The 27,183-nt window shown below is 42.6% G+C and overlaps 1 protein-coding gene across 12 annotated transcripts in view; it reads left to right on the top strand.

The window, feature by feature from the left end:
* Nucleotides 1–27,183, top strand: part of kiaa1217 (KIAA1217 ortholog) — a 167,620-nt gene that overhangs the window by 109,325 nt on the left and 31,112 nt on the right. For 8 of the 12 annotated variants that reach the window (XM_084049199.1, XM_084049198.1, XM_084049196.1 and 5 more), the window contains 3 exons: nucleotides 16,099–16,294; nucleotides 20,010–20,208; nucleotides 23,587–23,683. In XM_084049199.1, the coding sequence (XP_083905325.1) occupies nucleotides 16,099–16,294; nucleotides 20,010–20,208; nucleotides 23,587–23,683 (492 nt within the window). Of the gene's footprint in view, nucleotides 1–2,340; nucleotides 2,431–16,098; nucleotides 16,295–18,118; nucleotides 18,219–20,009; nucleotides 20,209–23,586; nucleotides 23,684–27,183 lie in introns of those variants that run through there. The other 4 variants (XM_084049204.1, XM_084049203.1, XM_084049201.1 and 1 more) reach the window with 3 other exon arrangements.

Genomic DNA, 27,183 nt, shown 5'->3' with positions numbered 1-27,183 from the left:
GGTTCATGTGAGGACGTGTCAGATAGGTGCATTCAGAGCATGTGTGGGTTGGTCGAGTTCAGGCTGTTTGTTTGTGTGTGTGTGTGTGTGTGTGTGTGTGTGTGTGTGTGTGTATGTCTGCACTGTATGCATAGGAGCACTCTCTGCTTGTCTGTACATGTGTGTGTGTGTGTGTGTGTGTGTGTGTGTGTGTGTGTGTGTGTGTGTGTGTGTGTGTGTGTGTGTGTGTGTGGCGCGCATGCGCGTACATGCACGTGCATGCATGCACATGTCTGTGTGTACTGTAAATGCAAGGCAAAAGCTTATTATGGGAATGCTAGAGACGTTGAAAGTGTCCTAAAATCCGCCTCATTCAAAAACGTGGATATTAATTAAACAGGTCTGGGCAGGTCATGACTGTCTCCAGCAGCCATGTCAGCAAAAAGTTTGTTTTCGTTACAAAGCGGGAGAGAGAAAGTGAGGCTTCATGCATGTACAGTCAAACAGTAAGGCGTGTTGAAATTGTTACATGCATAAGAATAGTAAATGATATGCTAGCTACTCTGGGTCGTCCAGGCCTGTAGGGCTGTGTGTTGCATAAGACCTGACACAACACAACACAACACGGCACGACATCCAGGCAAAAACAGGATTTGACACACATTTTGTCCTTCGCGTGTCATGATTTTTAATGCCCTTTCAGATTTGAATGTGCTGGTAAACTCCCCACGCTACAGAGTAGTGAGGGTGTCTGTGCATGTGCTGCTGTATGCATAGATTGCATTTTTTTTGCACATAATGTCCATGCATCTGTGTTGTGCAGTGGCTCTCAAAGTGGGGTCCAGGGACTCCCAGGGGTCCCCATTGCTCCCCAACAAAAGTAGTTTATGTAGCATCACAATCATTTAACCACTTTATCCATTTATATGTTGGCTATTCAAAAATAAAATAGCAGATCTACAAGCACACAGCGCGTCACTTGGTGCCGCTCTGTGAGCTTGTACATCTGCTATTTTGTTTAACATAAATCCTCTCTTCTGGGGGTCCCTGGCACAAAACATTTTCACATGGGGATCCGCAACCAAATACATATCAATTTGGGGGTCCCTGGCACAAAAAACCTTGAGAACCAGTAGTGTAGTGTAGGATATGTGTGTGAGCATGGGCATGCACAGGCCTGTGTGTGTGTGTGTGTGTGTGTGTGTGTGTGTGTGTGTGTGTGTGTGTGTGTGTGTGTGTGTGTGTGTGTGTGTGTGTGTGTGTGTGTGTGTGTGTGTGTGTGTGTGTGTGTGTGTGTGTGTGTGTGTGTGTGTGTGTGTGTGTGTGTTGCCTGAGGAACAGAACCTACTATGTATGTGTATCTTCTGTAGGCACTCCCTAGGGTCCCTGAGGGCAGCAGAGTAGTAGAGGGTCTCCATCAGTCAGCCTTTATCTGGACAGAGGTGTCATCTTGCCGTCTTCCTCTGTAGCCTCTGGGCCAGAGCTCGAGGCTTAAATTGGACACAGGGTCTTCCGAGATGGAGTTGTCTTTGTTGTTGTTGGGGTGTGGCAGTTTTATGAGCTGCTAGAGAGTCGTTTAGATGGTCTCTGACTCTCTGTCATCTGTCTCGAGGTGTATTTTTAGTCAGATTAACTCAGTTGTTATAATAAAAGTGCTTGAAAACATAATTGACTGATGTCATTAGTGTATATTTTACTACATGTATCTACCTCTCGGCCCCACCCACCCAATCGCTCTTTCTCTCCCTCTGTCTCTTTCTCTCCCTCTGTCTCTGTCTCTCCCTCTGTCACTCTGTCTCTCTGTGTGTGTGTGTCTCTCTATCTCTCTCTGTCTGTCTGTCTGTCTGTCTGTCTGTCTGTCTGTCTGTCTGTCTGTCTGTCTGTCTGTCTGTCTGTCTGTCTGTCTGTCTGTCTGTCTGTCTCTGTCTCTGTCTCTGTCTCTGTCTCTCTCTGTCTCTGTCTCTCTCTGTCTCTCTCTCTCTCTCTCTCTCTCTCTCTCTCTCTCTCTCTCTCTCTCTCTGTCTCTCTGTCTCTCTCTCTCTCTCTCTCTCTCTCTCTCTCTCTCTCTCACACACACACATGCACGCACACGCACACGCACAGACAATGGTACGTTGCTGCTGAACACAAACATACAAAGCGAGACTGTTTCCTGCCCGTCATCCTGATGATGGCATAATGTGTTGAGTTTATGTAGCGTGTTGTTGTGTTTGGGTGGTGGAGTGGGGGGGTGGGGTCATCCGCCGGGGGTTGTGGGGGGGTGTTAGTGTTAGGGGAAGAGAGCGCAAAGCAGAGCAGTACAGGATGTGACAGGACAGAGGGGAGTTGCGTACAGAGGCAAATGGAATAACACTAGATGAAGAGAGAGAGAGCCGTGTCCAGCAAACCAGGGAGATCCCAGGCCATGCATGGATGTTGTTCACGAACGGAGACATCAGCTAATCTGATATGGTAAAAAAAATATTTCCTTCATTATGTTCTTTTTAAACCCAGATCAGAGAGTTTTAAGGAGATGTATTCCTCAGTTCAGATAAATATGTTTATACGCTAAATACTGTAGTACCGGTATGTTATGTAATATATCGTTGCTGTCCGGCAGAAACCTTGTAATCTCCATATTTCAACTTTTTTAAAATGTTTTTCTTCCATAAATTAATGCTCTACTGCATCATACAAGAGTATCCGCACAAAAGCAGTGAATTTAGCAGATCTACAAGCTCACAACGCGTTTGCATGCAGGCGTCCAACCTGACAGCGATTACATACAATATAATAATCTGCATAGTCGTCCATGGAGTGACACATGCTGACGCGTGACACAGAATTGTCTTCTGTCAACTCTCTGCCTCATCGACGGGAGGCAGAGATGTCTGCCGACGATAAGGGGGGACTCTCTAACCCGCGCACACGATCGGGTCACATCAATTCGACAGCCCGGATGAGTTGTTTTGAAATATCACCAGTGGCAGAGGAGATAGCATCTCTCTCCTCTTCCTACTACCTTCGCATAGGGTCAGTGGTCATCGCATTGTCTCTCTGCTCTTCCTGTGTGATGATGCAGGCTCTGAGCAAACCCAGTGGCGTGTGTGCGTGGCTTTAGGCACGCATGGCCACTTTCTTTCCTCGGCTAGACTTAACCCATTCAATCGGGGGAACGCATTCTACAAAATGTCTTCTAAAACAGTTTTCTGAAAAGTAAACCATTTGTTGTTATAATATCAGTGGTTGTCACACTTTTTCATGTCAAGGAGGACCACCCAAAATTATATGTATTTGGTCACGGACCCCCATCTCAAAAATATTTCGTTCCAGGGACCCCCCCCCAGAAGCAAAGATTTGAGTTACAAATGTTCGCTTTAAAAAAATATATTTATTCAAAGATTTGCACAAATCTTCAGGAAATTTTCAAAAATAGCAGATCTACAATGAGCTTGTATATCTGCTATTTTTGAATAGCCAAAGTATAAAATAACGGCTATAGCTAAAATCTAGTATGACACAGATGCATTCCAGGATTGAATGGGTTAATTATGAGTCAGTGCTATTTTTTGCTTGTTGTTTTGCCAATAAAAATGTCCAGCATAACCGTGTAACAGATAGAGAAAGTAATTTATTTCTGTGTGTGTGTGCTTGCTTGTGTGTATGTGTGTGTGTGTGGTGGTGGTGGGGGTTCTTAAAATGCCACAAAGTTCCAATCAACCGTGCAAAAAGGCACGCTCCTTCCATAAAACAATTCAAGCTGTTTGGATACTGTAACAACACCAACTGCTGTTAAACGGGCCAATTAACATGGCCCGCATCTCGCCAAAGGTCATCCGAGGATTTGGATGGAGGGATTAGAGGAGGAATGCACCGCACTGACTGGAGAGGGGGGGGGGGGGATAGGGGGGGATAGAGGGTAGTCAAGAATGGATGAATGGGAATGGATGACATGGGGCATTTTTAGTATAAGGTCATTAAGGCTGTGGAGAGAGTATAGGCAATGGCATGCTGGCTGGCTGTCCACAACAGACCACTAAACTGACTGGTTTACTGACATGGACAGAGCTCTGTGCAGTCAGTGATACAATGGAGTTGAATTTAAAGCCTAAACAGGTGTTTTTTTTGTGACATTACGGAACTCTGGCTGGAGTTTTCAAACAAAAACAAACAACCTGTGTTACATGTTACTTATTTTAGCTGACACGCTTATCCCAGATTCAGTCTTTAGTACAACACATGAACCTTACAGTAGCACTCCTGTTCTGGGCATGTCATAATAGGCGAATTGTTAGAGAGAGAACTGTAAATTCAGTTAGGTGATGGCAGTGGCAGTCCAGTCGTCCGTTCAGGGACGTGTAAATCGGTAGATTGCCAGAATAGAAATGTATCTGGGGTAATCTTTTAGTGACAGAACACTTCAAGAGTGATAGTAACTGCTTCGAGCTTTACTCTGAAAACTGGTTTAGATATCCGACTTAAAGGAGTAGTTCAGCCAAATGTTTTTTTATTTTCTATCAATTACACGCCCCATGAAGCCTTGAATTCATGGAGATTTCTTAGTTTTTTTTGCATTCCTAAACCAATAATATGATGACCGGTAGGAGACTTGCAGAGTCTCCATTGAGTCTCCTACCGGAGACTCTGCCGGTCATCAAATTATTGGCTTAGGAATGCCCAAAAATATCCATGAATTTAAGGCTTCATGGGGTGTGTAATTGATAGGAAAGAAGTAATTCTTTGGTTGAACTACTCCTTCAAAGTAGTTAACCTATTTCAATCTTATTCAACGCTGATGCAACTGTTCTGCCGGCCTAATGATGACATACGCTTCCGACGCGGCCCTCAGGCCTTAACCGCATCTCAGTCTGCACGCCATTGACTAGTAGCGATGATGTCATTCATATACCCCTTCTAGGGAAATTCCCATATGAGGGTATTCTCTACAACACGGACATTCTGCGAAAATCGCCGATCTACTCGTGTTGGCTACTTTCGGTGAATAGATTTGATGTGTAGTGGGAAAAAAAGGATGGGACCAAGTATAGACCTTTGGGGGACCCTTGACAATGATGTATATGGTTTAAGTGGTTAAACAGGACACATGGTGATTGATGTTTTGCTGTCTCTGTTTTGCAGGTATTGATTGATGACATCAGTCTCTTTATTAGCCATTAAGGCCGCCTATAGCAGCCTCCCCCCAGGGTGCTGTAGAAAATAACATGTAAGAAAATGTGTTTATTCTTAAAGGGTTAGTTCAGATTTTTTGAGTATTTTCTGTAGGAAATACTTACCATTAATGTAGTGGTTGCAAAGGTATTAATTGATTGCCCGAGTCCCGTGGTCAGAGTTATGGTCCGTTTCTGATAAATATGAAGTAGTTCCGGTAGATTAGTAGATTTGGTGGGGGCCGCTCATTAAAAATAGATTAATAAAAAAAACTAGCGTCATTTGTATTGTTGACCCATTTCTACCATATAGAGCAGGTTTCGTTCAATTTCGACCCCTCTGTCACATGGTACTAATGTTTGTGTCCAGAATCACTGCGCCGCGGCAGCCTACTCACGCACAAAATATATGACACAAAAAATAGTACCATGTGACAGAGGGGTCGAAATTGAACGAAACCTGCTCTATATGGTAGAAGTAGGTCAACAATACAAATTACGCTAGTTTTTTAAATTTATTTATTTTTAATGAGCGGCCCCCACCAAATCTATTAATCTACCGGAACTACATTCATATTTATCAGAAACGGACCATAACTCTGACCACGGGACTCGGGCAATCAATTAATACCTTTGCAACCACTACATTAATGGTAAGTATTTCCTACAGAAAATACTCAAAAAATCTGAACTAACCCTTTAAGTCTTTCACCTGGATCGGCCTTCATTACACACACTGACTTTTCCCTGACTCCGTAGTTTAGCATCACAAAAGTGTGTGTGAGGTGAGACGTACACAATACAGTAAGGGGTTAACAGCCGGCGGACCAAACCTCTTCTGTTTGAGTCTTTGCCACAGAGATCAGGCCAGGTAATTACGTTTAGCTCTGTTTCCTCTCCTCCGGGGACCCTGGCCAAAATTAGCATCTTAAGTGGAAAGTCGTGCCGGCACTGCCAGTGTCTGTGTGCTCCCAAACGCACACGAGCTTCCACCTCTTCGCCGAGGTCTGCATTCTTTCAGGTCCGAAACACAAGCAAAGGCTGAATGCGGAGAACTCGTTCCTCTGGTTACCTGTGTGTGTGTGTGTGTGTGTGTGTGTGTGTGTGTGTGTGTGTGTGTGTTCGTTCTGCTTGTGTACACGAGGGCTCATGCATGAATGAATGCATGTTATTGTGATCTGTACTCTGAAAAGTGCTCATTGCTGCGGATGCACATTTAAACACATGTAATGTTCCATCAAAGGAATTCTTCACCCACTAAATGGATTTTATTATGAACTCACCTCGTGATGGTGTGAATACAAGGATCATTTTCATTTGTATCGCCTTCCTTTACGGTGAATGGAGAAAATAGGGGTCTGTTTGTCAAAACAGCAAAACTTTATCAAAAATCTCATCTGTTTACACTGACAGTGTCCTTTATCCAGACCAGTCGTATTGCTTATACTGTAGCTTACAAAACATCGCTTTTAAGCTGATTTTTTATAACACTTCAGGTGTAAACCTTCTCATGCACAGGTGAGGAACCTGTGGTGCTCACAACAGGAGCTCAGTTCACATGCACACGCTCGCCCAGGCGTGTGCGTTGTGAGACGGTTTAGCCCGGAAGTCATTTAAACAATAATGTTTCAGCGAAATAGCTATGTTTTGGAAATGCTGAGGACACTGGCTGGATACAAAACACTTGGGATTGCGCTGGGAGCGTTGTTTTGGAGTTTATAAACAGAGTCAAGTTTAGCTGTTTTTTAAAACAGACCTCTATTGTTTTCCAATTCTCTTCTTTTTTCCCCCTACTATTTTCTCATCATTTTGTTATTCTTCTCCACTCCTTGTGGGTGAGTAAATGATAGAAAAAAAGTCATTTTGGGGGTTAGGTATTCCTTTAAGGCTTATCACAGCTTTCAAAAGCTCCAGTAGGTGAAGTTAAAATAACTAACAATTATGGGCCTATTATATCTCTAGGCCTTTCATAAGTACAAAGCTCACCAGTTACTTGCCCGAACATTGAGACTTTATAGCATAATTCTTTTCCAGACAGCTGAAACTACCATATGCGAGAGGCGTTAAAAAGGTAGCCTAACGTTGGCGATTATGTGGAAAATAAGAGGTCAGTAAATCAGTATGCTGTACGTAAAGGCTTGAACATTAGGTCCCAGCGTTAGCAGAGGTGTACCTAACCGGACTCCCTGCAGACTCCACGGGGACAGATGAGAGGGTAATGGCGCGAACTAGAACACTTTATTCAAGCACCACTGTTATGTCTATGCCATGTTGCCGAGTCTGGCGCTGCAGGCCTCCGATGCGAGAAGCTTTTACTGTTAGATATTGTAATTTGCTTTAATCACTACGTCTTGGCTCCACGCGTCTGTCTGCCTGTCTGTCAAGACTAAGAGCTAAGATTGTAGCTGCAGATTATAGTCTCTTGTGACTGTCTGTCAACTCACACAAAGTGCTGGTGCGCCGTCAGTCACTTTGCAGGCGCCTCCGTTGAGTTCGCGTTGGAGAACATGTGTCAAAAAGAAGCCTTCAGAAACTGAAAAAGGTTTGATAAAAAGGGTTATCGGTACTTCATCGTGATGAACACTTTTGTGTTTTTTAATTGTACACTGATGAGCCTTTTTATTAAAGCTTTTTCACTTTCCGAAGAGTGCATGGTTTCTTTTTCTTTTTGACTTTATGCTTTCCCCTTTTTGGATCAAAGAGCACCTTCCAACTTGTTTATCTTCACTAGCCTTTTGAACACCTCTTTTTTTCTGATTTCTGGTAATAAAAAAGAAAAGTGTTTTGTTTTTAACCCATTGAACCCCTGCATCCCTCTTGTGGGGTGTAATCTCCAAAGAGATTGGAAGGGGGGGGGGGGAGCTGAACTGAGTAGCAACCGATCAACCAAGTATTAGTTTACTGAGTATGGAATCTGAGCACTAAACTGCAGTTAATTAAACATCCCTTTACATGAAGAGGTGCATGTCGGCACAGAGAGGTATGTAAACAAAGACACATGTGTGCACACTCAGAGAGACATACTGTACAGTACAAGTGTACGCACAGACCTGTCTTTTCGGTCTGATGACGGCACACAATATGTCAGACTAACATGGCATAAATGTCATTAGAATGTGTTGGTTCTGGTTGTAGGTCAAATTTTCCGGAACATTGGCCGCTGTCTTTTTTGATTGATTGTTCTTCTCTCTCTCTCTCTCTCACTGTCTGTCTGGACTCTGATTCTTCTTACACACATAGACAAGCACCCACTGCAGACCTTTTCTCTGCATGGTTGATTGTATGCATGTATAGATTTATCAAATCATTGTACTGTAAATGCACATTCCATTTAATTAAAGCTGCAGCAAGTAATGCTTTAAAAAAGGTATTCTGAAAATCACAAGAAAATCAAAGAAGCCAACGTTAATCATACTTTGTGACAAGTCTACCTAGATTAAATTATATATTGCAGACCCTGATTGAATAATATATTGCAGACCCAAATTACCCAGATTTAAATAATATTCGCAAATCATTCTTGGTGCTTTTACACTCACGAAAACGGTTTGGGCCACATCTGATAACATAAATGCCATAGACTATGCCACTTTTCACAGGTAAACCGCCACCATGATCCTAGCACATCTTGCATCCAACATTCTTAGACGTTTCCCAGAGTCTTTCTCAGACATACTCCTTCCTAAATGACTATTTCATTACCTTTTCTACAACTCGTCTCATTTCTCTGCGCGTGCTTGCGTCGGTGTGTCTGGGCCGCCCAATCCATCACGCCTGTCAGGGAGTAAATGTGGTGTGTAGCCTATATACTGTGGCAGTCGCTCCGCTGCTGAAAAGGCAGAATCTGTTCCGAGTTGCACTACGGTCAGCGTTTGGACTGAGGCAAAAAAGTTTGAACCGACGGCGTGGAATGTAGGTGTGTGAGCGCGGCCTGCTGCCGTGGTGCTGGTTTTTACACTGCTAATCAGTGGTGGACCTGTGGTTTTCACATCTGGAGACCGAAAGCAGCAAGTGGTTAGCATGGGTGCAGGAAGTGGGTTTTCTGGTGAAAGAAGAGCCTAGCGGTATTTCACATAGTGCCTTTTAGAGGAGCGAAAGTACTGCATGTGTGCAATGTGAGAGACACACAGAGAGACACTCAATTGTTTAACCTTTGTGGACGTCCTGTTAGAAACACTGAGAGAGAGTGCAACAGACATATCGCTTTGGCCGATATATCTGCTATTATTTGACCTTTTGGACAACATCGATATCGGCAATTATGCATTCAAGGTTTTTCCTGACTAAAATAGCAGATCTACAAAAGTTGTGAGATGGTAGATTTGCCTTTTTTATAGGGCTTAAGTGGTTAAATAGAAATAAAGTTTAGTTTGTTTCGTATTTACTTGTTTGCTTGTTCATTGGGTAATTCAAGTTAAATGTTCTTTTCATCTATTGAAGTTTAATATACATACCGTGGTTAACATTTTTGTGTTTTTGTGTTTATTTTAATTTATTTTAAGATATGCACTTTTCTCTACAAAACATCAGTCCAAACTTGACAGTAATCTGTGGTCTAGTGCTCCAAAAATCGGGAACGGATCAGACCCAAACATCTGGCACCAGTCGATCACTAGTCCAAAGCGTAATTACCCTTCTCCACAGGGAGACCTTTTTCGATTTCCTCCACATATTATCTGTCGCTTACGTCTCATTGCTTCGGCTTGGTGTTATTTTTGCTCTGATGCATGTTTTCTTCCTCAAAGTTCATCTTATGCCTCAATACCTAGTTCATGTAGTTTTCTTCCTTCTGGGGTGGGTGGGTGATTGGATAGGGGGGTTGTTGTTGCAGCAAATCATAACGCATCGGATTCATCACACCCTGCTATGAGTGATGCTATTGACCATTGGTTCTCAACCTGGGGTCCGGGGACCCCCAGGGGTCCTTGGGGGGGTACCAGGGGGGTTCCCAGCTAAATTTGTTAATTTTGCATTCGATTCAGTTTAACCACTTTAGCCCGATATACATATATATGTATATCGGTAAAAAAATATATATCGGTAAAATATATGTATATTTTAAATAGCCGATCTACAAGCTCACAACGCGTTGCATTGCAACACGTTGTGAGTTTGTAGATCTGCTATTTTCCCAAAAAAGTGTTTAACATTTGGAATATTTTATTATTTTTTAAACATTTTAACACAAATCTTGTATGGGGGTATCCCCCCTGGTACAAAATATTTTCAGATGGGGGTCCACATACATATTAATTTGGGGGTCCTTGACATGAAAAAGTTTGAGAACCACTGCTATGGACAACAATAACAGCTCGAGCCAGCTTGTACAACAATGAACAAGTAGAACAATGTGATTGTTGGCCGTCACATTATAAATTCAAGACGTTGAGAGACAGTAGCAAGTGAGGAGCATGGGGAGGAGGGGGTGTTTGTTACCCACCATAATTGGATGTGCCGCTCATGAATGATTCAAAGACCAGATCGAGTTTACTGACACACGTCTGGTTTCAGTTGACTCGTCAACTCGACGTGACCCACCCACCCCCATGTAAAAAAGGGTGACTGGCTACTGCCTATTCATATACTGGGTTCATTTGGTTTCATTTTACGCTCTCAAGAGTTAAAGATCTACCTAATAAGGGTCCATTTGGTTACCAACTCTCCATCATTTACTGTAGCTGGGGACCACCTGGAACACCCTCAAGACCACTGGTGGTCCCCGGACTACTGGTGGAGAACCACACTGATCTATGACATCCCTTGTAGGCCTGTCACAATTATCACATAATTGCCTAATCAATATTTATGCAATTATTGTGCATAAATCGTAATTATTGCTTCCATGTGGAAACATTTTCATACTGTACAACTTCAAAACATTTTCCAAAAGCAGAGGAAATAGCAGATTCTCAAGCTCACAATGCGTTGATTGGCCATCGACTCCATACTGTATGTGCATTTGACGGGGGCAATTTTAACCCCCAGAAGCAAAGATTTTAGTTATAAATTTTCACTTCAAAATATATATTCAAAGATTTGCACATTTTTTTATGATAAAAAAAAATAATGTACAAAAAAAGAGCAGATCTAGCTATGAGCTTGTATATCTGCTATTTTTGAATAGCCAAAGTATAAAATAATGGTTACAGCTAAAATCTAAAATGACACGGATGCGTGTCCTGGATTGAACGGGTTAGAAAGGCAAACAGAAATGCAATTTGTATTCATTATGTTCCTAACGTTCAGTGCCAAAAAAAAACACGATTAAATCGTCAATCGCAATTATTCGTATGACAATTAGTCGTCAAGTAGAATTTTCACGCTGGTGACAGACAGCCCCCTAATCTCTCCACGCTGTCGGCCACGGCACCTCTGATGGAATTTCGGAGCGGTGGCTGAGTGGCGAGTCAGCAGCTTTGGGGCTGCTGTGTCAGGTTGCTCTGAAGGTTATGTGTATCAAACCCCCCCTCCCCCGCGCCATGACTCAGCAAATATCACTTACATGGCAAAAGGATGAGAACGCTGATTATCAGAAGGATGGTTTGATAGAAAACGGGCATATTGGATAACAGCAGGCACCAAGGGCAGTGAATGTGATGAAACACGCAGCATAATTAAAGAGTGGAGGGTGCCAGTACATCAGTACATTATTAACCCATTCAATCCGGGAAGGCATCTGTGTTATTTTTAGATTTCTTTGGCTATTCAAAAATAGCAGATCTACAAGCTAAGAGCTTGGAGATCTACTAAAAATGTTCGCTTTAAAACATATATATATACTGTACTCAAAGATTTGCCCAAATTTTCACGAAAAAAAAGGAAATCTACAAGATATACAAGCTCATAGCACGGCACTCTGTGCCGCACTATGAGCTTGTATATCTGCTATTTTTGAATATCCAAATAAATCTTAAAGGAGACACACCATGAATTAAAAAAAAATATTTGATATTTAATATCATATGGTGTATGTCCCTCAAACCATTTTCAAAAGGTTTGAGCCTAAATCAACACTCAGATATACCCATCCCAAGTCAATTCTCTCAGGCTTATAAAGCACTTTCAGCTGCAATACCAAAACGTCCTGTTGGGCAGAGGGGTGCTGTACTGCGGTACTGAGCAATTCTGTCTGTCAAAATACATGGGCAGAAAGTTTGGTGATGTAAGCAAACTTGCCATTCTGAGATGGCCTGTTTAGACACGCCCATTCTGAAAATCTCTGAAATGAGAATGAATGACTGAATGTTAAAAAAAAATATTTTTTGTGGTACAAGAGACACTGGGGAGCCCAAAAAATACCAAAAAAATAAAAAAAAGTGAAATTCATGGTGCGTCTCCTTTAAAATGACACAGATGCTTTCCCGGTCTTAATGGCTTAATGGAACAGAAAAGGCTCATGAGACGTCCTTCATTGTGGTCTTCTTATACATGGAATTTCAGACAATTAAATGCCATCAGATGTCAATTTATCTTGTAGTCGCTCTTGACATTTAAGCACATCTTTGTGGCTTCTGCCTCTGTTCTTATCAAATAGTCTCAGACCTCCTTAAGCCCTGGATAAAGGAGGGAAGGTGAATTGCTCTGGTCAGGTCTAGAGATCACACTGATTTAGCAAGCACATATCTATTACATATATTACACAGATTAAAGTTTTTATTTCAAAATGTATAATTACATTGTTGATGAAGATGTTAATTATCTGATGTAAATAATTAGATTTACTTAACCGCAGATGTCTCTACATTAATTATCAGCCTCCCTGTCGGAAGGTTCCCGTTTCGCTCCCCGGCTCCCCCTGTGTTAGTGCCGAAGTGTCCTTGAGCAAGACTCTGAACCCCAAAACCGCTCATGATGAGCAGCTAGGATAGGTGCCTTGCATGGCAGCCGGTGTGTGAAAGTGTGTGTGAATGAATGGGTGAATGTAATGCACATTGTAATGTGTGTGTGTGTGTGTGTGTGTGTGTGTGTGTGTGTGTGTGTGTGTGTGTGTGTGTGTGTGTGTGTGTGTGTGTGTGTGTGTGTGTGTGTGTGTGTGTGTGTGTGTGTGTGTGTGTGTGTGTGTGTGTGTGTGTGTGAGATGCACATTGTGAAGCGCCCGCCTTGGATAAAGGCGATACATAAATGCACCATTTTACCATTCGCCTCTATCAACCGCTTTGGTTTCCATGGTTTCCTCTCTTGTGTTTGATCACTATGTCTTTCTCCATCTCTCTCCCTATCTCTCTTCTTTACTGACATTTCTTTGGCGCTGTGTTGCTGCTGTAGTTTCTTTTCATCTCTTGTGTAACCCTTCTCTTTTCTCCTCTTTTCCTCCATCAGAGTTTACAGGGCATGCTCTCGTCCCTCCACTCTGAACTTGACTTTCAGAGGTACTTGGTGAAACTCCAGTTGCACCACAGAGTTAGTCGGCCTCTATTACCTTCCTCCGCATCACGACTTGTGTCTCGGTGTGTTGTGTGTGTGGTTTCAGCCTGCATCCCCAATAATAACCTCAAATGTGTGTTAACCCTTTAAGACCGGGGAAAGCATCCTGTGTCATTTTACGATTTCTTTGGCTATTCAAAAATAGCCGATCTACAAGCTCATAACGCGGCACCGAGTGCCGCGCTACGAGCTTGTAGATCTGCTATTTTTGGGAAAATCTTGGAAAATGTGTGCAAATCTTTGAATATGTATTTTTTAAAGTGAACATTTGTAACTCAAATCTTTGCTTCTGGGGGGGCCAAATACATATAATTTTGGGTGGTCCTTGACATGAAAAAAGTTTGAGAACCACTGATTATAGCAACATATGTTTTTTCCCCAAAAAACTGTTAGGATTTAGAAGACATTTGTAGAATCCTACGATAAAAAAAAAAAAATAGCCAAAGAAGTCTAAAAGTGACACAGATGAGATGCGTTCCCTGTCTAAACGGGTTAATGCCCCATGTCAAATTCCCGCTATCTCAGAACCTGCTGTGGGAGTGTCCGTTAAGGTACACTTTGCTGCCAACTTCCAAGTTAAACCTAGCTTAGGGCCCGAACACTCCCACAACTGTCAACCAGACTCTACACAAAATACCTACCTCTTTATTTTGTGTGGTCCATATATGTGTATATACATGCATTTGTGCATTCCGTTGTGTGTGTGTGTGTGTGGTGTGTCCAGAATAACCCAGCGGACTTGGCCTCGAGTCCAAAGCTCCATTAACTCCATGGCACTAGCCAGTTTGCTAGGCCAAAAGGGTTTCATTTCATAAAGAGCTCTGTGTCTGCTGACCACACAGTTTCAGTCACAGTCAGTTTCCGCCCCGACTCTTTCCCTGTGACGCAGATCACCTTACATTTGCCACACAATAGACCGATGGGCTGTGCGGGTAGTCTGGCCACAGTACCACTTTGGCTTGACTTAAGTTGGCTTAAGCCTGTCACTGGTAGACATTGAAGTGCAGATCGGTTCCAAAGTTATCAAACTGTACTATGAATATATATATATATTTTTGTATTAAGTTAAAATAATATCTTGATCCTTAATCACTCATTAATAGTCATTTCTCACTCTAATTTGGACAATTTGATGCCGGCTACACCAAAGGACCTTTCATGCAATTTCGCTGTTGCAGAAAATGTCCATTGTCGGAATAAAATCCTTAAAGTTTTGCGCAATCTTAAGTCTTAAATCAATCTTTTTCTCATCTTGATGTTCAGATAAACTAAAACATGTTCAATATTGTCAGAACAGAAGTCTTCAGTCTTGTGCATGTTCATAGTTGAATGAATTTAGTCATCTTTGATTGATTGAATACTTTATTAACAGTTTGCAAAGACAAGCACAGGGAAGTACAGTTCAATACAAGGTCTGTTAAATACAAGACAGCTCTATGGCTTGTTTCCATTGGGGTCCTTTGTTCTCTCTCTCCAGCACCAAACAGAAAGCAGCAAACCAGATAGATAAATAACAAAGGGAGAAGAGAGATGGCAAGGCGTGTATTAGACTTGGTGAGCGTTTACTAGTCTTCTGCATCTGTACATACATGCCTGTATACAGTAGGATGCAATGTGGCCAGCAACTTGGATTAGCAGCAACTAGTAGCTTAGCATTGTGCCACAATACTGTAGTTTATAAATACTGTGACACTTTTGACCCTACTGCAGATGTGAGAGGGTGTCAAACTTACGTTTTTAAGTGTTAACCCATTAAAAAAACGGGAAGCATCGGTGTTATTTTAGATTTTAGCTATATATATATACACGTTTTTCAGGATTTTCAGGTTTGTTAGGATTTGGAAGGGATGTGTAGAATTGGCCTCTGGGCTTATAGGGTTAAAAGTCTTTTTAAAAGTATTCTAGTGTATACTGTAGGCATATTTTCAGTTTGATCTCTTGCTTTAGCACTTTAATGAGTTGGGTATCGAGTTTTGACTGATTTGACATTTCTTCTGTTCCTATCATTATTGAATGAGACCCCTGGGTTTATCAGTGTGCATATCAAATTTAAAAGTTAAATCAGAGATCTTCTTATGCTTTTCTAACCTTCAACACAGCGGTGTGCCGTGCGTGTTTGAACCGAGTGACGGTAGAAGATGTGTGAGCATGTTTTTGTAATAGCATACGGTATTGATATTGCTTTGCGCATTTGCATGCCTGGAGTGTCTTGGCATATCTGGGTGCCGTGTGCTGAAAAATGAGCATCAAAAGTATTTGTGTGTTTCAGAACGGTCTTCCTTGGCCTTCACAGGGAGTCAGATACCATTATAATTGTATTACTACTCAAAAATAATTGCAATTGCAATGTGTCTTATGAATCCTGTATTTATACAGCATATACTATAAAACATGAAGATCCACAGTCATATGCCTACAGTAGTATAAGTATGTATATAAGTATCTTGATGAATTGAATGCACAGGACCACAATGGAAACAAGTCCCTAGGGCTTTTTGTATTCAATCAATCAATCAATCAATCAATCTGTGTCCCGTCCCCCCTCCAGAGCAGAAGCCCGAAGCACGGCCCCAGCCCCCAGCCCAGCGTCTGCGACCAGGTTGACCATCTCTCCCTGGCCTCCCTGGAGTCGCTGGACACCATGTCTGACGTCGACGCCCCCTCAGCCTTCACCCGCGGCAGTCGGGTGCGTGCCAGCCTTCCCGTGGTGCGATCAACCAACCAGACCAAGGACCGCTCACTAGGTATGCCAGGTAACAGGGCTGCAGTGGTCAGTTCACCTTCAATTCAATCAATTCAGGCAAAATCAATTCCCTTAAAAAACTATTAACCCATTAAGACCTGAAGCCGATTCTACAAATGTCTTCCCAACAGTATTCTGAAAAACGTATGTTTCTACTGTATATCAGTGGTAGTGCTCAAACTTCTTCATGTCAAGGACCCCCAAAATGATATGTATTTGGCCGCCAACCCCATCTCAAAATATTTTGTTCCAGGGACCCCCAGAAGCAAAGATTTGAGATAAAAATGTTCACTTTAAAAGAATATATATATATATTCAAAGATTTATATTTTCATGATTTTTCAAAAATAGCAGATCTACAAGCTCGTAGCGCGGCACTCGGTGCCGTACTATGAGCTTGTATATCTGCTATTTTTGAATAGCCAAGTGTAAAATAATGCTTTTTAACTCGAATCAAAAAGTGACACAGATGCGTTCCAGGTCTTAATGGGTTAAAAGAAAAGTGAAACAAAGTTAAGTAAAAAGGTATTGGAATTACAAAATCCGATAAAATATTGGAATTTTGACGATTTTAAGGAAACTATTTTGTGAATTGAAACCGAATTGACTGAGCTATTCACTCTCTTCAAGAAATCGGTTTTGCTTAAAATTGTGCCTAGCAAAGTTCTTATGCCCAGCCCTTTAAAAATGTATGAATTCTGTGAGGCTGTATCCTTACAAACTGTGTTGTGGCCGTGATTTACATTTTCAATTTAAATTCTAATACAAAGTTAACTGACCCCTTGAACTTTAATAGATAACCGCTGCCCACTGTGGGTGAGACCTCCTGGCATCAGCACGGCTTGAGAACTCTGTATGAAATAACTTTGTTTTAACAACACAATGATCTCACTGTGTTCCCCCCCCGTGACAGCTCAGGTCTTTCCACTCAGTCCATCTATTATTCCCTCCCTTTCTCTTTCTTCCCCTCCTCGTTCCCTCTCTCCCTGCCTCCATGGATTGAAGCTTAGTTTTAATTAGAATTCATTTCCTCTGTAGGGAGAGATTAGAGGATCCATCCACAATATGCCATCGTGTTATTGACGGGATTAGAAAATGGGTTTGTCTTATCAATGCATGTGGTGCTTCATTTGCATCCATACGCAGAAAACGGCTGTCAGTCGTGCAGAGCTGGCTTGCTGCTGCGTTAGCGCAAGACTAGTCTGTGAGAGACAGTCCCCTAACTGTAGCCTATTCTCCTAGGGCGTAGAGTCTTCAAGGTAGCTTAAATGTGTAAACAAAGTCTGGGGCGGTATCTTTCGCTGGATAATTGTCATGCTTTTCTTATTTTTATCCCCGGTCAGTGTGTCTGTGTTGAAGTGTCCAAATTGAAAATGAATGACGCCACGGGAGTGTCATTTATTTTCCGTGCTCCTCTGTGGCAACGGGGCCCCGTGGCCGGAGAAATGCAGAGCTCGTACATAAACACTTTCAAGAATACAGCATGCTTCACCGCATGCACACACGTGCACGCATACACCCACACACCAACTACAGTATGTTGTGTGTGTGTGTGTGTGTGTGTGTGTGTGTGTGTGTGTGTGTGTGTGTGTGTGTGTGTGTGTGTGTGTGTGTATGCGTGCGCACGCGCCCACTCACACATAAACACACAGATCTGGAGAAAGCGTTAGGGCAGTGGGGGGGAACTAGTGTGTTCAAAGGGGAGGAGAAACAAGGGGCACCACTTTACCCCAGTGTCCCTCCCACACACACACACACACACACACACACACACACACACGCACACACAAACTTTAGTTTTGTCCCCACGGACATCTGGAGTGCGCTATAGTACCCTGCGCTCTTGCTGTGGAAGCAGTGCGGTCTTTTTCTCAGGACGTGTTATAGGGCTCAGAGGAAAGCAGGGAATGTTTTAAACCCTTCATGTGAGTATTGGTTTTATATGCTACGACATGGCCACATTGCATGCTATTACATTTCAAAGCATGCACTGTGTGGTTGTAATACAGTATTACTTCACGACTTTGATTCAACGGTTAACAATGCGTGGAGACAAAAGGAGAGGTTTTGCAGTCATTGTGCTTTGTTGTACTCTTGTGGACCATTGGGGAGACATTGTGGCTCTGTCGTAAAGCACCAAAGTGTCTGCAGTGCAGTGCGGTGTCCATTTGGTCGGAAACACTGGACCATTTGGTTCTAATTCAGAGGGAAGTCAGACAATCAGCACAACCTGAAAAACCATTATAGAATTTTGTCAGCCAACTTCGTTTGGCGCCAGCCCAGTCAGTGGCGCTAGTGCTTGGTTGATTTGAAGGAATTTGAATTGCCATTATGCATGTGTGATTGGTGTCAAGCTTAGTCATCAAAATACAGCCACGGCTTTTACAGTGTGTGTGCTAACATCTGGAGGGAAACTAACTGGCTAACTGTTAGCATAACAGCTCACTAGGGAAAGACAAAGTTATTCTGCAAATGGACACTTTGAAAAGTTATTACAAGGAAACCCAGACAGACCAGAGGGTGCTATGGATGGACTCAGCAAATTTTATTTCCTGGATTTGCGCTCTCTCTCTCTCTCTCTCTCTCTCTCTCTCTGTCTCTCTCTCTCTCTCTCTCTCTCTCTCTCTCTCTCTCTCTCTCTCTCTCTCTCTCTCTCTCTCTCTCTCTGTCTGTCTATGCGTGTGTTGTGGAACATGTAGGATCTTGTATAATATTTCACCAACATCTGGTAGCTTTTACTGGCTCAGTCCTTTTATGGGGTTACACCAAGTAAACCAAACCTCCTTTTCTTTAAGGCAGCTACAAGTAGATGTACTGTAGAAGAGAAGAGACATTGAAATTACATATTGATCTTATTGGCAAATCTGTCTCAAAATCAATTTGACCAGTTAGTTGTCATGATGCAATTCAGTCAGATAAAGTAAACATTACAAATAAATCACTTTTGTACTGTTATTTGGTTACACCAGCGTCTAGACAAATCTGTCCAGATAAAAAACAACACACCAACGTGTACTGTATGTTTGCCACATATCCCTGGCAGGGTGTACAGTATATAGTAGCAGTGTGTGGGGCGTGCCCACATGTATTTTGAGGGAGAGACATCTGTTTTGCTGAAGCACAGTGCAGAAGCCCCACCCAGAGTTCGAGAGTTCTGACTTTGGTTTCTTTGATGTACAACTCCACCCGCCCTGCCCTACCTCTGCCCAACCATTCCTCCTTCCATCCACTCCCAGCTCACTTTCTTGCTCTCTCTCTCTCTCTCTCTCTCTCTCTCTCTCTCTCTCTCTCTCTCTCTGAACACAACGCCATCTTTTCTTTCAAACCCCTGCCGTTCTGAAGCACACTATAGGGACGAGCAAGGCTTAAACTCATCGTTTTGGTTTATCGCACTGGTTCTCAAAGTGGGGTGTAGGGACCCCCAAGGGTCCTTGAGGGGGATCCCCTGCAAAATGAGTTAATATAGCATCTTGGGAAATTCAAATAAACAATTTGGAATCTTTTTTTCCCTATTGTCGGATTGAACTGCTTACAATACTGTATTTTTCTGTTTCCCACACTTTGCTTGTGTTTCTTTCCGTTTGTGAAGCACTTAGTAGACAGATTTTTGAAAAGTGCTTCACAAATAAAGTTTATGATTATTCATTTGGGGTCCTTGACAGGAAAATGTTTGAGAACCGCTGGTTTATCGTGTCCCCCTCCTCTCTGTGCGCTAGGTGTTCTGTACCTGCAGTACGGGGACGAGACCAAGCAGATCCGCATGCCCAACGAGATCACCAGCGGCGACACGGTCCGAGCGCTGTTCGTCGGTGCCTTCCCGCAGCAGCTCACCATGAAGATGCTGGAGTCGCCCAGCGTCGCCGTCTACGTCAAGGACGACATGAGGAACATGTACTACGAGCTCACCGACGTGAGGTAAAGAGGCACACATAAGTTCTCAGTGGCCACGACTGATTTCAGTCATTTGGATTCCATAGAAGCCAGCTGCATGTCTTCTGTAGAAGCATGTTGCGCAGTGAAAATAGCCGATCTACAAGATTGCCTATTTTCGGTTATTGTTTTAAGATTAGACCATTTACAATTTACAATTTAGGCATTTAGCAGACGCTCTTAATCCAGAGCGATTTACAGTAAGCAAGGACAACATAAGGTAATACATCAAATGCATAGAAATAATAATGTAGGGTCATAAGTAAACCAAGAACCTATCATCAGTCTAAACAGTAGAATACCCCAAAAACATAATAATCTGTACATTGAGCCAGGTCAACAATGACCTGACATCTGTCTACATAACAGAGGTCAAACTAGCAATATGTTCAGAAGCATTTTCCATCAAATCTTAATAGTCTCGGATATTTCATATAAAAGAAAAGTTTAGAGCCTCAATCTGTGATTTCTTCACCTGGTTGGCAGTATGTAGAACAGCAGGAACACTGTTACCAAAACGTCATCATTTTACATATTGTGTTAATTGTGTTAATTGAAATCAGCGCTAGTGTGGGGGTGGGGGCTCCTTTCAACACTGTTTCACAAATCACACATTAGGACTTGTTCATGCAAACATTTTCAGAAGTGAGATTTTATTTTTGCTTTAATCCATGAGCACAGTAAACGAGTGTGAGCCCTGGGTTCTTACATCCAGATGGTTACATGACAGATAGTCTCTCGACTCTCGGCTCACACAATTTTCCAATGATTGAAAATGAAACCGTCTGTATACAACGGAAGCGCTGAAAATGAGAAGCGAGTAAAGTGGTTGTCCCGCCTCCCCCCACTTCCGTTTCGTCCTTGGAGTCGCGTACATTTGTCCCACTGTAAATCAAATGAGTCAAAGTAAATTATATAGCTTGCTGCTTGCTTAGCAGAAATGGAAAGTCAAAAAAGTATTTTAAAATATATGTTTGCGAACGGAAATGGCGAACAGATGACAGCTTCCGTTCACAGCTTTTTCAGGAGACGTAGTTCCAGACTCTATACGTAGCATTCAGAGATTGTGGAATAGTGGTCTGGCTTGAGTTGAGAGACGGAGAGTGACCATGACGTGACAGGGATAAAATACTGGGGAACAAGGAAGTGCACTTTTCCCAGTCGCTGTTTGATAAGGTCATCCAAGGTTCACCCTCCCAACATATTGTTAAAACTCCCCTCCCAAGATCCTCTTGTGCTACAAAGCAGCCTTCCTCTTTCCCCTCCCGAGGTCCTTCCTGCCTTAGCTCTCTCTGCACAGGAAGTGACATAGGCCAGGAAAGGTCTGCTTCTCCCTTTTCCTCCATGCTGTTCTTCATAGGGTAAAAGTCCTTTGGAAATGGAGAGCAAAAGCTTGTAGGTTTTCTTGTTGTGTCAAAACAAACTGCACAGGCCTCTTACCTTGCGCTCAAATTGACTGTGTCGGCACGTGTCGCCGTCGCCTATGCCCTATATGGGACGTGGATTCCCTGTACAGTAGCTGCAGCCAGCTTACTATAGACATTTAAAAAAATCGAAAGACCTACCTCTTCTCCCTTGCTTTTAGTTCTGGTTGGGCCCTCGTTTGGTCTTCTCCTACGCACCTGTTGCCTTTGGTGTGCAAGAGACTTGCTTTTAACTGTTTGAGGATGACCGATGGTTTATGTGCTACAGTACAGTATTTGTCTTTAAATTATTTAATTATTTTTTTGATTGATCAGTTTACTGTGAGAACTCTTGTTTTTGACTTGATTTTATATAACTATCATGTGGTTGCTGGTCATCCTTGATGGGAAAGCACTTTGTGTCAGCTGCTGTTGTTTTTAAAAGTGCTATATAAATAACGATGACGTGACGTGACTTCACTTGACTTGACTTGACTTATGAACGTTGCTTAGTTGCTTACATACTTTGGAGGAGGAAGTGGACTGCTGCAGATTAATGACAGCTTATCTGGAAGCGACCCATAGGTCACCTTTTTAATACAACCAAAAACTTAGGCGAGAAGTGGGCCATGCAGTTGCTCAATATTGATTCATTTCAAATTTATAATGACTAGTTTAAAAGTTAAATATTTGCGAGATTCCCTGCAGTATAGGGGAGTGTGTTATTTTACTAGTCCATGTCAAAGTACATTACTTGTTGACTCCTATGTACACATGTAAATATATTTAAGTTCTGTTGCGATACATCAACAGTATGAATAAACAAAATCTACTTTTTGTGCTGACAAAACGTTGGATTAAGTGACTTTTTCTGTAATCATTTATTCACCGTGGTGTGCATTTGGCATACGGTACTGTAACCTCTATTTCTCATATAGTTATACTGTTCATTGTCTTTGATTCGTGGTTGAGTTGTATGTTTGTATTTTCTTAAAGGCAGAACTATTAATATATCGCCATTGAGCTCCAGGCGGCTCATGCCAGTGCAGACAGTCCATGTCTGTCTCTGATGGTGTGGAAGTACAATGACAGCTACAGTGTACAATGGCACAATGACAGCAAACACACACACACACACACACACACACACACACACACACACACACACACACACACACACACACACACACACACACACACACACACACACACACACACACACACACACACACACACACACACACACACACACACACACACACACACACACACACACACACACACACACACACACACACACACACACACACACACACACACACACCCACATACAGGCACGGGTGCAAACGCTTGCATTATCCACATGAGTTTTCCTTGTTTCTGACACATATTAAATCCTAAATGCAATCAAAGTTAGACTAGTGTCTGTATGGTGGAAGAGTTTTGCTACTTGTTTTTCTTTTTAATTACTTTTTTTTACTATTATTATTAGATGGCGTAGCTAAACTATTTAAAGCGTTTTCTCTGTTTTCTTTTTGCGAAATCCTATGTAACTGTTTGCCGTCTCGCTCCAATCTATCCAGTGTTCTTGCCCTGTGGCCATGTGTACTTTGTGACTAATTCCCCATTTTTATCAGGGCTGTAAAAGCCGTCCCGTGACTCGTGTAGGTCGGCACAGGAGGGAACGCCAACACAACCCGAGAAAGGGACACGACTAGGCAGCCATTCGTGTGGTAACGGCCACAGGTTGCAATGGGATTACAGGATATTATTATCTTCCACATCTGAGTCCTATTTCGGAGGCAATGTCGTACAACAGGAGATGGACGTTATATGAGCCGCCCATGTCAGGGTACCAGCCCCTGGCTGGACTGCTCGGGAGAGCCAGGCGGGACAGGCCACGGTCCGACGGGGATGCCTGGGCAGCCTTCTTACCTCTGCACGTCTCTTCCCCTTACAGGAACATTACAGACCACTCCTGCCTGAAGGTGTACCACAAAGACCCCGCACAGGCCTTCAGCCATGGGCCCCCCAGACCCACCAACGGCGATGCCAGAGTGAGTATTTTACTACTGAACCCACTCGGGCCAAGTGCAGCTGATCTGAGAGAGTGAGCTAATAGACCTAACAGTAGTGAGGAACCTAATGTATGTTTTTACTGCATAATGTCACTTTCTGATTCATAATCGCATCCTATGAGGACAAGGTGGCATAGGGACATTGGTCTCTAAGAATAACGGCTCAGCCAATTTGTGAGCGGTGTGCTGAGTCAGCGCACAAATTCTGACCACACACTATATCTCTGCTGTCGGGGAAGAAACCAGCCATGTCCAAAATATACACTTTTCACGAAATGAAAAAAAATAAATACACAACACTGCCTCATCAAAATTGGTATGGTGACTTTAAATATTGTCAGATACTTGACTGTGTCCTTATATTCTCATCACTTTACCCAAGTACAGCGCAAGTGGATTTAGGAGGTTTTTGACTGTTAATGTGGAGATTTTTTTCCGTCTGACTTCGTCATTCTAACCAATGATGGAAAAAACAACTATCAGTTAGGTGGTTTGACCAACAGTCTGAGGATCCAATGGAGTTAGGAAGTTTAGTCAGAAGCGCCTTTTAAATACTATATAATCACAGTGCCACTGGTTCAATTCCTGGCTCAGGACCTGTGTTGCACTTTGTTCCTCCTTTCTGTGCAATTTAAATTAAGCTCAAATAACATAGAACACTATGAATTATATTTGTATTATAATAAATAAATAAATGAAAGAACCCAGTACCTTTGGTGATGCAGTAGTTTATTGACATAGTGACAGTGGTTTATGAGTTACAGCTGGCGTAGTCCAAGGTGACATCTCTTGTTTGTGACATGAATAGGCCGGTTTGAGAGGCCCGGCCTCCGGTTCTTCTCCTCCTCCTTGTGTATCCTGTCTACGTCTGACTGAAGGAATGCCCCCCTGCCTCTTCCAAATCTATTTAGAGTGGGTCTTCCATTGTTCTGCCAGCGTGATTTCAGGGGCCTACGACTGGGCTTATGCATGTATGTACGCTCTGGTGCAGATTTGTTGGGGCAACAATTGGGCCCAATTTGCAGGAATCTTTCATGCCCACTCCTTTAATCTCTCTCTCTCTCTCTCTCTCTCTCTCTCTCTCTCTCTTCCTCTGATACCAGCGTACCACGTTAACGTACTGCTGATGTAATGAAATTAAAGCTCCAAAGAGCTCATTCCTCGTGTATTTCTGCCCAAATCCTTTCTGGCTCCTCTCTGTATGCCACAGCATTGCAGCATTATTGTAATTCTTTGAGATGAGAAAAGAGTTATAAGCCCGTTGCCGTGTAATGTAAGGGGGGAGGTGAAAGTGAAGTAATAATAGTTGGTGACAGACAAGTCAAAGTTGGTGACGGAAAGTACTAGGGTCTTAGTTCTGATGGCACCATGAGTTCTGGGATAATGCAGAAACGTTTGGTATTTTCTGCTGCTGAAAGATGGAGTTTCTCCTCTGGCTGGCTCTCTGCGATGAGGTGTGATGTGGTGTGGTGTTGGGGCGCCTCATGGCATTAATTTAACAGCGTGAGTGACAACCAGAAATTGGCCCCATGCACTGGAGTGTGAGTTTCAGGGAGAACTTGTTTCTATTAATTTACACTTGTCCTATTTTTAGAACAAGTGTTGTGAGGCAGTGTGTTGCTGTGAGACAAATAAAGGTGAATAGACATGCAAAACAAAAAGTAACCTTCAAAAGAAGGGACCGCACTGCACAGTCCTCAAATGCAGGATGACTTGCTTTATTGATGCTGTGATATGCGTTTCTCTTGATGCTTCCTCGGGTGAATAGACATATTGTGCAATCCATAGGCAGGTAAACCACAGAAGTGTGATGTCTTAAATACACTTGTCAATTTTTAACTTGGTGGATTGGGGGGAGGGTGTAGGGGTCTAGTGTTTCATACCGTCACTGTAGACTTTACTCTGGGCAAATATAGTAACATTTATATAGTAGGTTCAGGTTCATGCCGGGGTGGGGTGTGTTTGTGTGTACAGTATATGAATTGTGAATCGCGCTAGGTCAGAAGATAAGTCTTTTTTGTGTTCTTTCTCAGACTGTTAGTTCCACAAATCTGTTACAGCTTTAGTGTTTGGCTTCATTTGGCTAAATCTCTCAAACACAAACAGCCCTATCTATACAAAGATAGTGTCACTACCAGGTGGAAACCTTGTATGTCCAAAATCGTTCCTTCTAGGAAATGGAATTGTAATTTTTGAATACATATTTGAGGTTTTTCAGAAAACGTAGGTTAGGATTTAGAAGGCGTTTTTAGAATCGGCCTCAGATCTAAATGGGTTAATGAAAAAAAAAAAAACCCATTATGAATCACATAGATACAGACACAAACACATACTGTATTCACACAAAAAGCTGTCCGGGTAAACAGTATCTGTATTCGTGACAAATGCTAAGCTTTGTGTGCAGACTTAATTTTTTGGGGGGGAGAGAGAATGACTGAGAGACAAAAAGCTCTCTCTTTCTCTCTCTCTGTATGTTACTGTATGTTGTTGGCGACCGACCTCTTTTAATCATGAAATACAAAACCCTTGCACTCAAGGAAAATGGGCAAATACTATAACCTAATGAACTGTGCACCTGTTCAAACACAGTGTGTGTGCATGTGCGCGTGCACGAGCACGCGTGCGTGCGTGCGTGCGTGCGTGCGTGCGTGTGTAACTCCTGCTGTTCTGTTTGGGCTTTTACTTGTCCTCTTGTCTTGAAAGCATGGCTTTGCCCCCAGATCAGGTTTAAAATGGTAGTCACAGTTACCGCTTTTATTGATGTGGTTAGAACAACACGTCTGATTCAAGCCAGGCCAGATGGTACAGAGAATGTACACAGTAAATTCCTGGGTGTTCGTTTAACTCTTGAGAGTGTACAAATGGACCCCAGAGTTAAATGAATACTCTGGGTTGGTCTGTGGCTGTGCAACAGGTCGTTGATCATCAGTAGAATTCATTTTGCTCCTACAACCAGCCTATAGGTACACTTAAATGCAGTGACAGAAGCCTGTGGAGTTTCTAGTGCTTTGGTTCTCAATGTGGGGTCCAGGGACCACCCGGGGTCCTTGGGGGGAGGGGGGGTTCCCTGTCTTTAACAGGAAGACAGGGTTAAAGTAAGTTTGTAGATTTTCAAAACATTTTGAGCAATCTTTACAAATTATGAAAAACTTAGAATTTTGAAAAACTGGTGGTACCCTGTTACAAAATCTTTTCAGATGGGGTTCCGTGGCAAAAATACATTTCAAGTTCAGGGTACTTGACGTGAAAATGTTTGCAAAACTCTTCTCTAATCCAGTGCATTCTCTGCAGCGCTTTCTTCTGTTTGGTGTGATACACTGCCTTGTGCTCTGAAAACACTGAAATAAAATTCTGCCTCTATTTTTGTGCTGCGGGAATGCGTCCACAGCAGTGCAGTCAGTGTTTTGTAAACACACCCAACAATTATTGACTAATCTCTTTGATGGGGCTGTTCCCTTCGGGATAATCCACTTTAGTTG

Source organism: Gymnoscopelus microlampas (genome assembly GCF_963454915.1).
Source record: "Gymnoscopelus microlampas genome assembly, chromosome: 22".
Lineage (NCBI taxonomy): Eukaryota > Metazoa > Chordata > Actinopteri > Myctophiformes > Myctophidae > Gymnoscopelus > Gymnoscopelus microlampas.
This window is presented reverse-complemented; position numbering and strand designations above follow the sequence as displayed.